The 14748-nt window shown below is 32.3% G+C and overlaps 2 protein-coding genes and 1 pseudogene across 8 annotated transcripts in view; 1 reads left to right on the top strand and 2 right to left on the bottom strand.

Moving 5' to 3' along the window:
- The window catches only part of LOC125839081 (actin-depolymerizing factor 10-like), an 858671-nt gene that overhangs the window by 780045 nt on the left and 63878 nt on the right, over positions 1 to 14748 (top strand). The gene's annotated exons all lie outside the window — the stretch shown is intronic.
- Positions 1 to 14748, bottom strand: part of LOC125839025 (F-box/kelch-repeat protein At3g06240-like) — a 151342-nt pseudogene that overhangs the window by 89288 nt on the left and 47306 nt on the right.
- LOC125839069 (digalactosyldiacylglycerol synthase 2, chloroplastic-like) lies at positions 706 to 8079 on the bottom strand. 2 transcript variants are annotated; one of them, XM_049518046.1, is made up of 5 exons: positions 8016 to 8079; positions 5991 to 6359; positions 4639 to 4902; positions 3334 to 3683; positions 706 to 1229 (listed from the first exon to the last, which is right to left on the bottom strand). In XM_049518046.1, exons 2-5 carry the CDS (start codon positions 6270 to 6272, stop codon positions 740 to 742), a joined length of 1386 nt encoding a protein of 461 aa, XP_049374003.1. In that variant the 5' UTR covers positions 6273 to 6359; positions 8016 to 8079; the 3' UTR covers positions 706 to 739. The 2 variants fall into 2 exon arrangements, with proteins under 2 accessions (XP_049374003.1, XP_049374004.1); XM_049518047.1 differs by lacking the exon at positions 8016 to 8079 and adding an exon at positions 6508 to 6699.

The following is a 14748-nucleotide window of genomic DNA, read 5'->3' as shown; positions in this document are numbered from 1 at the left end:
AAATAGTTTCCGTTTTGCAAAATCACGTGATCAATTATGATTTGGCCACATTAGTAATTAAATCATTTTTTTAAGGGAAAAAGTTCAAATACTCCATCAAACTTTGAGAAAAAAACTTATCTATGTTATCCATTTAAAGATTGGCTCATTTATGTCATTTCAGTTAACAAAATATGTTTAATGTACCAAAATATCATTTAATCTTTTAATCCTAAACATATCATGTAAAATGTTGAAATTAAAAAATTAACAAATTAGAAAAGAAATATTTTTTTTAAAAATAAATAAATTGAAACAGAGGTAGTACACACTCAACGCTGTAACACACACACACTCTCTCTCTGGAAATACCATCCCAAAAAAATTAAAATAAAGCAAAAGGCAACATCCACTTCCCAAAAAAAAAAAACACCCTCTTCCCTTTCTTGACAAATGTATACAAAGAGTTGATTTGTCCTTTACCCAAAAACAAAACCAATCAGGGGAGCCAATGAGTTTGTGCAACAGCAAAAAAATCTTGTAACAGAACAACAAATTGAATGATTGTTGATTCTAAACAGTACATTCCCTTCACTTTAACAGAAACGACTACATCGTTACCTGTCAATAATACAACATACCCAGGATAATGCAACGGTAACGCCTACCTTGTGAAGGTAGAGAGGTGGTTTCCAAAAAATGAGAGATATTAACAATAATTTGCACCATGCTTTCAAGATACCAGCCTGGAGACTATGCATCATATCCATCTTCCAGAAGAAAATCCTTTTTTCTTTGAAGGAATGGCTAATCCCAGCTCTTTACATTGCTCTTCATCCGGTTGTGAACTCAGAAATCCAGTCCCCATGAAATGTACTGATGCTGATGCATCCTCAAGTTTTCTATTCAAACTAAAAGATGTGGAGAGAAATGATTTTGAACTAGTCTTTGATGTTTTCTTTACTGGCACGACGTCCAGCTGTGCTGATTTCAAAAATCGCTCGGTTGCTGCTTCCCAAGAAAGTTCATGCCTCTGTTTGTCGGCCAGTGGAGCAGGCTCGTCAGCCAATGCCTCGAGTGTAGCTTTAACAAAACCTTTACCATCATCATATGTTCTGCAATTTTGGAACTGCATGAAAAACTCATTTGATGGATGGTTGGCGCATACAACTATTTTGCCCATAGCTAGTGCTTCAGCTGTGGTTGTACAAACTACATCCGTGGTGCTTGGATTCAGAAGCACTTTATAGCTGAAATCAAAGAGAGAACAATAAACACAAAACGTCATTGTTAATGATATGAGAATGAAAAACTGGGAGTCACTAAATCTCTTGGCATATATTCATTTCAAAATGTGCATAGACCAACGACGCATCTCTCTCTCAATAAAAGTGGACTTTGCATATTGAATCAAGATAAAAGAGCTAATAATAACAAAAACCAAATCAAGAACAGCATTAATTCGAAACCCGTTATGTTCATGAAAGGACTTCTTGAGACTCATCAAATCTCTTAACATATGTTCATTCAAATTCAAATATGCATAGACCAGAAAAACATCTCTCTCTCCCTCTCTCCATAAAGTGGACTAAAAACCTAAGAATCAATACCAATAGCAGCAAAATCCAAATCAAGAACAGCAAAAGTTCAGAGCCCGCTTAGGGAAGGAATGAGGGATTGATCAGCTAACCTGACTAGATTCATATAACCTGTTTCCAAATGTCCTAAATGATTTTGACTTGTTTTTCAAACCCCAATTCCTTCTCACTCGCCTCTAGTATCAGTACCTTGGTTGGTCACTAGGGTATTTCAATTTTCTAAGTTTCAACAGCCCAAGGGGCACGAACTAGCCTTGGAGCTTGGATACAGTTAAGATCCAATTTATGCATAACTTTGAGATTTGTTTTCCTTCACCAATTCTCCATTATTTACCTTTCTTTCTTTTTCTTTTTTGGGTGTACAGAGTAGGGGTAGTGGCTGATGCTGGGTACTTAGGAACGTCGCGTTTGGAATACAGATTACACAGACTCCAGGGAAGAAGTAAATTTCCCATTCTATCAATGCAAGTTTCTAATTACTTAACGGGCATTGAGCTGAGAACACTTTTACTTCTTTTAATAGCTTCAAACCATGTCAAAGTTTTTTGAGACTCCACATAAGTATTCTCCACATTTATTCAGAAAGAGAAGTAAACAAGTCCTACCCATCTATATCCTACACTAATATGCTACCTTAAAAGACAATTCAGACACCTGAAATTGATTATACCATTCAAATCATGTTTCTCACAAAATGTACAACCAGCTGCTGCTTTTTTTCCAATAATACACTGCCCTTCATCTTATATTTGAATGTCCACCTCAGTCTGGAGTTGACACCAACATTAAGATGAGAATCCAAAATGTGTTCCTTACAGTTAACTGATGGGACATGGAGGCCAACAGGTTGAGTTTTTTTTTTTTTTTTTTTTTTTTTGAGAATTTTTGTAAAGGGAACCTGCTACCTCCCACCAGCACAGGTACCAAGGTAACTCTGAAAACAAGTAGAGTTTTTAAAATAGAAAAAGACATTTGTTCTATTAAAAAGTAGAAAAGAGATGCGCCAATTGTGCAACAAAGTTAGTGTGTTATCGAACACAAGGAGAACAGCTTTAAAGAAATCTCAAGTTTTCAACAACTTGTTCTACATCACTTGTATTCTGAAGTTGAGTTATTTTTGCCTATTCCAGAGTGTTAACACTGTCCAATACCACAGCTAAGAGTTGGATAGGGCGGGGCAATAGTAGACAACAATAACTGCCATTTCTACAATTGCTATAGTGAAGACATAGCCAAAGCATAAAAAGCTCTAAGAAAAATTTACATCACATATATATCTTAAATATCATGTAAAGATAAATTATATTATTTTATTTAGTGTTGAAAACCTAGGGATGAGACATTAAGGATGCTAGGATAATGAAAAAGAATAACCACAACCAAGCCTAAAGCTCTTAAATTGTGTACATAAGTCCAGATAGAAATATACTCTTGGCATTATGTTGTTATCTCCTTCTCTCTTGATAATTGAACTTTTTTTGTAAATCAAATTTATCTCATTATTAACACATTAAATGGCATTAAATTATTTACAAAGTGAATGAGTGGCTCAACAACATCTTTTAATCAAGTCGTCCCAATCTTCCATACATAATGGTATCTCCCTTTACACCACAAAGACGTTCGAATAGATACAGCAGATGCACATCCATCACGCACAATGGGAAAAATACCCCACATAACCCCTCACAGATAGATATATAACATGAGTGAAGGAGAAGTTTGAAAGTAGTATGGAGCTTTTGAAGGAACTTACTTGTGAAATAAAGGATCAGCATGATCACGTGCAGGATGAACCCTAACTGTCAATTCCAACTTCTTAAAAGCCACCTCAATTTGAGCAGAATCCTCACCGCTGCCATATAAATCTATCTCCAATCCAGTAAGTTCCTTTTGATGATCACGTAAGAGTCTAAGTAGCTCCTTGTAGCCTTTACTCCACAACATCTTACCAATGTAGTAGACACCTTTGCTGAAAGCTTGATTATCGTTTTGCTGTTTCTCTATTGTTTTCATCCCAATCTGAAGAAACTTTGGATTGACTCCGTGCACATTACAGACCAGGGATCTTGGGAGATCCTGGGTGGCAGCAGATAACCTGATGACCTATCAGAGCAAGAAATTGCAATTATTTGAGCCATTTCATATCAAGTAGGAGAAAATCACGATCGAAGTTATAACCACAAGTAAGGCCATTGAATCTCACAAAGTAATTTCAGATTCATAAAGGAGTCTAAATTTATCAAGGTAAAACCAATGTCTTTGCCACTATACTATACCATTTACTGGTGGAAGAACATTCGTTTCTCAAGTCCATCAGATCTAGGGTGCATAACAAGAAAAATTATATGATGCATCTGATAGATGATGCTGGTCAACCTTATTTATTAGTAATATTATGAACAATGTATTTGAGCTTCTCTTTTGTTCTTGTAGCCTCTTTGAGGAACTTTTGAAGCAAGAAACAGGTATTGATACCCTTTGGACTTTTAGCTTAACCAGCATTTCTAGCAGTCAAGTGGGCTATTTCTGGATGAGACCATATTTCAAGGGTACACAAGACATAAGAATGTTACCCTGGGTAAATGAAAAATAAAGCAGGACCTATTGCACTATGTCTAGCTTCTTCCAACATCTTAGTTGAATAACAAAATTGCACTCTTACTTAGCTTATAAGAGTGCAGCTGTCTAAGTGGAAGACTTAAGTTGTGGAAGCCTGGCCATTGTCTGGTACAGGAAACCTTTTAAGAGGACTAGATTGATCCCTTAAATGTCATAAGATATACTTTCAGAAAGAAATACTCAGCTTAACCTTAAGAGCTCTATTTCTAGACAACGGAAGTTTGCTCAGAGCTTCACAGTAGTATTTGAAACTTAAGATCGTTACAAAAGAAAGAAAATTAACAATCCCACATTGAAGTGACCTCAAAGACTTATATTTCACCTAAAATTAAAATAAAACATGTACTTGCACCTGCCCTCCTCCTTCCTCGTAAAAAATCTAGATCATCATAACCAACAAATTAGATAACTAAAATGAACTATAGCATGAGCATCATACCTTGTGGCAATAAAGATCGACAACCCAACTATTTATCTGTTTTAACAAAAATGCCTCCACAGCATTCCTTTCTCTCTTAACATATTCCAAATAATTGGTGTGAACAATTCCTACAACCAGACGAAATTTATTTTTCCATCTCTTTCCGTGATGAAACCATGTAAGATGCTCAGGCTCCTCAAGGACTGCAACATCTGCTTCATCATCTGGGATGATTACTGTGATATCCCCTAAAGCAAGAATGCTCCTTTTATCCACAGAGAACTGCAGTTCAGAAATCCCAGTTTTACCTCAACGAGTTTGCCAGAAGTTACTATTGCAAAATTACAAATACTGATAAATGAAAACAAATAGAATAGAATAATTTGCATATCTGTCAGATCTTCATATCAAAATGTTATCATTGATTAAACAGCACTAATTCTAGAAGAAGATGAAATAGGAGGCTGAAAGAAGATAACAAAATTGTTGTCGCAATACAAAGTGACTACCAATTGCACAGACAACCAGTCAGATGCAATAAAATTATCACGATGATTACTGTCAAGAACCAATGATTTTAAAGGTAAAAAGTATCTCTTTACCTATTCCAGATATAAGCACACATGGAAAATCCTTCATTTTCCCCCAAGTTCAAGGACCCTAAATTTTCATGCAGCAGTCTAAATTTGTTGTTTTTATACTATAGACATCATTAACTTACGAAAAATTAACAGAAGAGAAAAAGATGAAATAAATACTAAACAACATTAAAAAAAGAAAAGACTTCATTAAGTTACAAATTTCAATTCTCCATTCCCCAAAGTACAGGAAAGAAAAACAATGGAAGATCAGAAGCCGAGAGCTTGTATGCAACTTTAAAGGGAAAGGAAGAACTAGGATATTTTCTAAAACCTAACTTGGGGCACATTGTAATTCTGAGAGACCTAAAATTTCTCAAGGGGAAGATATAACATTTTGAACGCTTTTAGAGCAGCTTCCCTTGCTCCCAATCTAAACCTTCTGCATATGAGGGGAGGAAAAAAAGCAGCCAATAAACAAAAGAAAGAAAAAGTGGCATGTTAAACAATTTGGTTGACATCTACAAATATGTTGAATCGAACATCAGTGCAATCGTCATTGAATACATTGAAGCAGTAATTCATAGTGCTACATGGTAAGATATACACACAAATTTATCTATATATATCACAAGCTGAAGTATGTAAATGACAATCAGCCTTCAAATTCTAAGAGCTCAGTGTTTTTGCTATTATAAGCTACATTCATACTCAATCATATATCAGATCTTAGAAAAGACACGAGATGAATCTTGCATTTCTTCTGATAAGTTGAAATAAATCTGTATTTACCTTTCCAGGGTAAAAACGTATGCTAAAATTTGATGCAAATCCAGTCCTCTCTTCCAACCACTGGCGGACACACTTTTCCTGCTCCAAATGTGAATTAAATTTGACACCACTGGGAAAAACATGTTCTTGATCTTTCAATGGAAGCCAAGGAATCACCAAGGTGACTTTTTGTTCACCATCTTTTGCAAGATAGGCAGCACGAAAGAGAGGATTAATGGAAGTTCCAGTTAGCCAAGGAATGCTTGCAGTAGTATATATAGCGATGTGATGTTTTTTGTCCATTTATGGAGGTAGAGTCAGATTATTTCTGGCTTCTTCACATGCCACTTTGAGTCAGGAAAGGGAAATTTCACAAACTTTCCTGCACAGCTGAATTTGAAGCTATTGATCAGTACTTTGCCAAATATATAAATACTAATAACATGTTTTCAATAAAGGAGAAGTGGAAGATATGAACAAAAACAGGGAAGTTCAAGAAAAGTTTGATTTAAATGAAAAAATACACAATAAAATTTACATCAAATGCCAAAGGGTCAAATATGTTAGGTACCAAGGAGAGTTGTTCTATCACCACTGACTTGCAAACAGCAATTGTGGTCGAGATTATGGAAAACATTTTGTCTCGCCTAAGTTGTTCAAACTACTGCATGCTTTAGGTGAAAAGAAGAGCAAAGGTGAATCCATGATTTAAATTTGATGTGTTCAATCTTCATATTCTCAACATTGAACTCATTGTAATTTTGAATTTTCTCAATCGAAAAATCCTTGAGAAGCAGTCACATGGTCTCGAAGCTCAATAGACAACTGGTCCACCCCTTACCCTTCTCCATTGATATAGCAGGCTTTGTTTGCAGCAAGGCCTGAACCCGTGATTTGCGACTAACCCCACATCATGTTTTGCACCCTTATCACTAGACCAAATCCCTAGTTGGCATTTTACTTTTGAAATTATGGGTCAAAACTAATATTTGTTGAAGTTTCAGTCATTTTTCACATGTATATCTTTATTTCATGATAAAACTAATGAGTCAGTTGAACCCATTGCATAAGCACTCCATCCGCTTCTGACTAAGAGAGCGAAAACTACAAGCTCTAAACTTCCATGTCCATTTATTCCTTTCTTCTAAGTATAATTTCCTTATTATATACTAATACATGGCTGTAAAGATGATCTCCGCACGTCTAGAGAGCTTTCATAAGCTTCCATAAGAAACATCTCGAATCCTAACACTGATTGTTTGTACTTTCTATATCAAAGAAAAGTACTCCCTCCGTCCCATTTTCTGTGGCACCATTTCCTTTTTGGTCAGTCCCAAAAAGAATGTCACATTTCCTTATATGGTAAGTATTTAAAGATACAATTCTTCTTTTACCCTTATTGGTACCACTTAATCTTAAAATAATACTCCAATACATTTATGAGCAGAGAGAAAAGTGAGTCTACTTTTTAATAGGCAATTTGGTAAACATTTCAAAGTCTTCATTTATTTCTTAAACTCCATGTCCGGTCAAATGTTGCCACATAAAATGGGACGGAGGGAGTAAGATTCATACTCACTCAGTCCACCACACAATTTCAAATACTAGAATCAAAGAGTTGTCAAAAAAAAAAGTCATTCTTTTTTAAACAAACTAAAAAAGAAAGTAAACATAGAAAGAAAGTTTAGAACTTTCAAATAGAAATGTGTCTATACACTAACACCCATATAAAGAAACTAAACATTCTTCGTTTTCCCAAAGACAAGAAAAGCAGAATTCATACCACAAAACAATTGATGAAACCTCAAAACTTCAATCAGAAATATGTCACAATACCCAAAAAAAAAAAATACAAAAGAAAACCCCCATTACATGAGAAAACAAAAACCCAGTTATACAAAGTCAAAATTCAAACTTGAACCAACATAAAAAGAAAGGGCACATGAAATAGAACATTTGAAAACAAAAACACAGCCCACAAATAGGATTATTATTGCAAAACAACACCAACAAAGTTTCCAAGAAGAATCTAGAAACGTGTTTTACCTTAATTTTCTCCAACAACAAGGTTGAAGAAGTCGCTGATTAGAGAATTTTCTTGGAGGAAAACAAATTAATTGAGATGGAAATAGAGACATTATTATTATTGATTGATTGATTTAAGGGATTTTTGGATCAAATGGAAGATGCGAATAATTAGGAGGAATATAGCAAGTGCTACTACTTTGTACCAATAAAAATATTCCCTGTCCATCTTATTAAAAATATTTGTCTAGTATTACTTCGTCATTTATTAAATCATGATAAAATTAATTATTTTTTAAAAAAAAGAGTAATTAATACTCCTTATGTTCCTAATTACTTGTCCAATTTTTCCTTTTTACTTCTCCGTTTTGACAAATCAAGAAAGGATAAAAAAAAATACTTATTATGCCTCAATTAATTATTTTGAAAAGATAAACTTCTTGAAAATCTTAAATTTTTAATTCATCCACTCATAATTAATAGGGATAGAATGGTAAACTCACTAAGTCAATCATTATTTTCTTAATAGGTGTGTCAATTCAAAAATAGACAAGGAATTAAGAACAGATGAGAGTATGAACAAAAGGCAAAATAGCAAAGTTGATCAATTTATTAATAATTTCTTAATTACCGTGTAAAATAGAAAGTGTTCATCTAATATGGAATAGAAGTAGTAAAAATTTCACATAGAGGCACATGATTGGCACGTGGAATGAGAAGTTGCATTAGTTTTACGAGTGTGGCGAAAGAAAAAAACTTGTATGGTAAGTATTCCTCACTTTTAATTCTAAAGTTATAAGTTTGACTCACCAAAAAAAAAGGTAAAATTCCTTATGAATTCAGTTACCAATAAAAAGCAAAAAACAAAAAGAGAAATTCTGGGGGAAAAAAGGGTAAATTTTAATTTGTGAGATAGAAAATGTATTTTCAATATATCATCAAGCAAAGAGATATAATTTAAAGCAATTGAGAAACAAAATAAAAGGCAACGTGGTCATGACAAAAATAGACTATGATTGACTAATTTTTATTTCATTAATTTATTTTTTTAATTATAATAAATTATTAAATTGGCAATTGGCATATACACCTGGATGGAGAAATGATTATGGAGGGTTATTGGTTAGTTGCTTTGATGAGGAAGGACCCTACGTCCAGGCTATAACAATGAACACCACAAAGCTTGTGCTATGACCCACTCAAGTGTTGGATTTGTTTCTTGATGGATACATAGGACTATCAAATTTAGGTAAATCATATATATTGATAGAAAGTCTAATTAGTTAACCTTATGACCAAAGTGATGATAATATAAGGAAAAAGACTTCAAGAGGAAGAAGCAATCACCTTCAACAACCATGAATCTAACATGTTAAATATGTGTCTTATATTATCATGATTAATTAGCATCCTTGTAGGTCTTGATCTAATTTATGTGTTGTTATTGATCGAGTTGGTTTTATGTTTCTCTATTGTCTTAGTATCCATCTTGCTATTTGCGCTTAGTGTGTCCGATGGGCTTCGTTTTGATCAAGTTAATTTTACATTTCTTCATTGTTTTACAATTTCTGCTTGAAACTTGCACTTAGTGTCCTTATTGGGCCTCATTTTCTCAAAGTGTTTATGTGCGGGCGATTCAAAAAATTGTCTTAGTGAATAGTAGGTAATTAAATAAACTTCAAGGGTTTTCTCCATACCACAACTCTTTTTCAAGGAACAATTTTTTTTTTCTTGAGTCTTTATTTAGTGTGTAGAATCAGATTAGTGTTTCCTTATGATAGATTGAGATGCGACTTTCTTAAGAAAAAAATATCAAGTTTAGTTTTAATTTTAGTCTTGTGTCACACTTTCACAAGCACGATCACCAAAAATTTTGTTTGGCAAAGAATTGGGTTGAAAAGATTTTTAAAATGAGGGAAAAAGTGAATTCAAATCATTGAATCAATCTCTTGACATAGCTCGATATTTTTTGTTTGCCTTTGTGATTTATAAACGGGAGTTATGTCATCCATTGTACTTTGTCAAAAGTCATCCAGTTTAATTGATTTCAAGACTAGCTTGAGACCTTGTTGGGTTGTGATGCCTTGTCCGAGCCTAAGTTAAACCCCAAATCCTTAGTGATTCTGATTTTTTTTCAATCTAAATTAATGGCGATTTACAAACCGTACAAGTCTATGGTTCAATATGTGTGTATACTTAAATTTCTTTGTGAGCGTGAATGATGGTATTTTGGGGACAAGCAATAATTTTAAATTTTGGGGTTTGATGAGTTGATATTTTATCAATTTATTAGAGTTTTATTCATTAATTATTGTTATATTTTAATTCTAATGGAGGAGACTTACGTGGCAGGAGAGAAACTGTCTAAAGCACCGACACTAAACTTGAGAAATTTATCATATAATTAAAGCTAGAGATAGTCAAAAACCTAAACAATTGTCTAATTGTTATAGCAATTACCATAATTGACACAATTGTATAATTTTTGACAGAAAATGAGGGGATCAGAGAGGAGCTGGTGAAGGAGATAGTTAAACAATTGTCGAATTGTTATAGCAATTACCATCATTAATTATTGTTATATTTTGTATCGTATCGTATTGTATTGCATTGTATTGTGTTGTGTTGTTTTAATGAATATATTGTTTGGATAGATTGTATCGTTCTTAGTCACTACATAATGTTACTCATCCATAATTTGAATGATAAACCTACAAGAAAAGAAAAGTACGGTACGGAATAGAGCTACAATGAAAAAGGTAGGATAAAAGATGAAATATTATTATTAAATAATAAATCAAAACAAAATGAGAATAAACTATTAAGATAACAACGTGATCACATCAAATCATTCGTTACATAAAATGAGTCTTTTCATCGTCACCTAAATGGATTTAAACGGTACGATACAATAGAATTTAAGTAACAAGCAAAGCAAACACTGTGTTTAAACTAACAATACAACACGATACAAGTAACAACCATCCAAACAAGGTGTTAACGTCATCACATCTACTCAATAATTAAGATTTGTATCACTCCTTTTTTTAAAAAAAATCTGAAACATTTTTCTCACCATTAATCACTTTTCCAATGTTTCTGGGATAATTATAGGTTAAGAAAAATCTAATATCTTGAAAGCAAACTATTAGTAGAAGATGGAATTAGATTGAAAAAAAAAATGATCTAAAAAATTCTAATTTAGCTTTCCAAAAAGATAAAGAACTTTTTTTCGAGAAAAACATTACAGAAAACCACGCACACAACAACAATAGTTAAATTATTATTTTTTTGGCTACGCAAACAACAAAGTGGTAATCTGCTTACGTATATCAACTCTTAAACTCTCTTCAACTTCAATCTATTACAATTCTCTCAAGTGTGTTACACTCCACAAAATAAAAAGACAATTTTCGATAAACCTTCGACTTAAAGCAAATGTAACAAAGATTTTAAACAGAATGTTGGCTTATAAAACATAAAATTGAATAACAAAAAATAAAAGACATCTGAAAGAGCAAAATAATCCATAAACGAGATTGAAATATGAAAGAAATTGAAATTAGCGAGTAATTAGAATAAAGTTTATCGATCACGATTAAATCAGAAACACGGACCAAATTATTCACTCATCATATCTCATGACTGTAGAAAAAATACTAAAGTTGTAAATTAAAAATTAAGTTACTAAAAAAATGAGGGGAAATTTAGACTTTGCTAATTGTCTAATTTTATCTTACTGACACCCATAAGATTAACTTTTTGAAATTGCTAGTTGATTGCATCAGTTTAATCAAACGATATTTTTTTCCATTGTTAGTCTATATGGTAATTAAATTAACAATTTGTTTTCTAAGTGAAGTAGCTAGATAACACATCTCAATATTTTTGTAATGCTCTTAGATAAACTATGTAATGCAATGTACATAATAGATTTATAATATTGTTGGGTCCATTTTAGGCATGCTAATACATATTTAATACATTTGATATACCATACTTGACTAAGGGTGAAGACCCTGTTGGAGTTGTAATTTCATCCGTTTTAGCTGATGGGAAAGATATGGGTAAAACATGTATATCATTGTATTCTACTACTTCTTGTATAACTTAATTTATATACCTATGTAATACATCACAATACTTTGTAATGTTGTTAGATATACTATGTAATACGATGTATATAATAGATTTATAATACTGCTCAGTTCATTTTAGGCATGTTAATACATATTTAATACATTTGATATAGACTTGACTAAGGGTGAAGACCCTGTTGGAATTATTATAATTTTATCTGTTGTTGATGTGGAAAATGGTGGTAAAATATGTATTTAATTTATTTAGGGAATTTTTTTAAAATGTCAATATTTTAGCATTTAATAGGATCCCTTAGCCACATTTTCAATATTTATTAAAGTGCCAATATTTTAGTTTGTTATATATCTTATTTATGTATTTCTTAATTTGTTTAATTTGAAAGAATACAATTATTTAATAACAGAAGAGAGAAAATCAAGGGAGAGAATATTTCAAAAAAAGGTAAATATCACTTAATTTTCTCATCAATTACATTTTTTAAAGAAAACTCAAACGTGTGCCTTTTTCACAACGTATTTTTGTTTTTTTATTTTCCGAAATTTTGTAACCTTTTTTAAATCGTATTCATTCCAATATGTATATTATTTGTATTCATTATAGTTTTCATGTTGTATTTTGTATAATGAAACTTGTATTTTTTTTTAAATTAGTTTGTATTCATTCCAATAGTTATGCCAAATGAATCTATAGTTATTTGAGAAACGTATTTGTATTCATGTATTTTTTTTCTTCAAAATCTTGTATCATTTCTTAAGTCGTATTCATTCCAATATGTATTTTATTTGTGTTTGTATTCATTCTAGTTTTTATGTAGTATTTTGTATAATAATATATAAAATATAAAAAACAGTATGATGAAAAAGTAAGAATGAAACATAAAACTGAAAAGGAATGAGTGAATATTTGTTGCAATCATTCTTAAATAAAATACATAACTAGTTGACATACCTTTAGAATGAATACAAATATTAATAGCATACATACGGTTTTGAATACAAATTGAGAAAGGATACAAAATTCTAAAAAAAATTATCAAAACAAACCAATACGAAGTTATTCTTCCTATAAATAAAAAACATATCTAGTTGACATACCTTTGGGGTGGATTCAAATTAGGAACAAATACAAGATTCATATCTATGCAACATGAGATTTGAATGAATACAAATATTAATAGCTTACATACAGTTTTGAATTTTAATTGAGAAAGGATACAAAATTCTAAAAAAAAAAACTATAAATACAAAACAAACTAATAGAAAATTGTTCTTCCTCAACTTGGTCTTCAACAAGTTTTTCAAAATCTTAGCACTCAATTTCGGAAATCAAAAGATACTTGGTGACAATGTATTTACCTTTATCAGTGGGTGAAAAATATTTTGAAGGAATTGTGAGATTTCTTGAACAAATTGGAGGAAAGTAGAAGATGTGATTTTCTTAGACAAGAAAAGGAGAGAAAAATGGTGAAAAACTCAAGAGAGAGACAAGAAAATGAGAGAATAATGATGAAAAACTCAAGAGAGAGAAATGAAGAAATTGGGGTAAAAACCTAGAAAGGGGAAAGAGGGTGCTCAAAGTTTTTTTTTCTTCTTTTTCACATATAAGGAGTAAAATTAGTTGAATGTGGGGTCTGATTTGAGAAATAAAAGGAAAGAAAATCAATTATATTAGGATACATTTTATTTGCTAAAATATTGACATATTGACATTTTCAATAAATATTTTAAAGTCTAGATGTTTTTAATAATTATGTTAGGAAGTTTGACTAGTTTGCTAATTTTCCCTTTTATTTTAGGCAAAAGGGTCTGGTGAACCCTTGTACTTGGATCAGTTTGTATTTTGGACCCTTTTACTTAATCATTTATCAACTAAACTCTTAAACTCAATTAAAATGGGACTTTTAAGCCCCTCCAACCATGTGTGTAGCTCACTCTTCTTTATATAATTGACATGTCATATCCACGTCAAATATATTAATGTCATATCATAATTATTTCATAACTATATTTTAAAATTATTTAATAAAAGATAAAATAATAAGATTTTAATTTATTTTTGGTTTTTTTTAAAGTAAAATTTCATACATCCAATTCTCCCTATTTTCACTGTTTTACGACCAAAATCGATCGGAGAAAGCCATCGTCGTCGTAGTCGCCGTTTTTGCCGGTGAAATCACATATACTTTCTCCCTCACTCGTCTTCATTTCCTCCTCCAACCTCCACAAAAACAACTACCTAAGCTACCGCACCACCAGATTTGGCCGAAAAACCTCTTCACTGCCATGACCGCACCCTTACCCATCTCGTTCTCCTCTCCACTGGCCAGTGTCGCCTCTCTCTCTCACTCTACTGCGAAACGGTGGTGGCGTGCACCACCAGCGCCGCTTCTCTCTCTTACTCTACTGCGATTTAGTGGTCTCCGGCGAGCGTTAGTCCGCTTTCTCCCTCCGCGGTGAATCAGTGGCCAAGATCTGCTAAATAGATGTTAATAAATTGGGGAGAAGAAAAAAAAAAGTTTGGTCAGGCGATGAAAATGTCCAAAAGGAGGGGTAGTGGGAAGTGGGTGAAGAAGAAAGGACTTTTTTAATAAATTGTTTTTAAAAAAAATATTTTTTTTATAATTTTAATATTTTTTTAACCTAAAAAAGTTATT

The sequence above is a fragment of the Solanum verrucosum genome, unplaced genomic scaffold (genome assembly GCF_900185275.1).
Source record: "Solanum verrucosum unplaced genomic scaffold, falcon-dt-bn FXZP01000163.1, whole genome shotgun sequence".
Lineage (NCBI taxonomy): Eukaryota > Viridiplantae > Streptophyta > Magnoliopsida > Solanales > Solanaceae > Solanum > Solanum verrucosum.
Note: the sequence above shows the minus strand (reverse complement) of the source record. Positions and strands in the feature narration are given on the sequence as shown.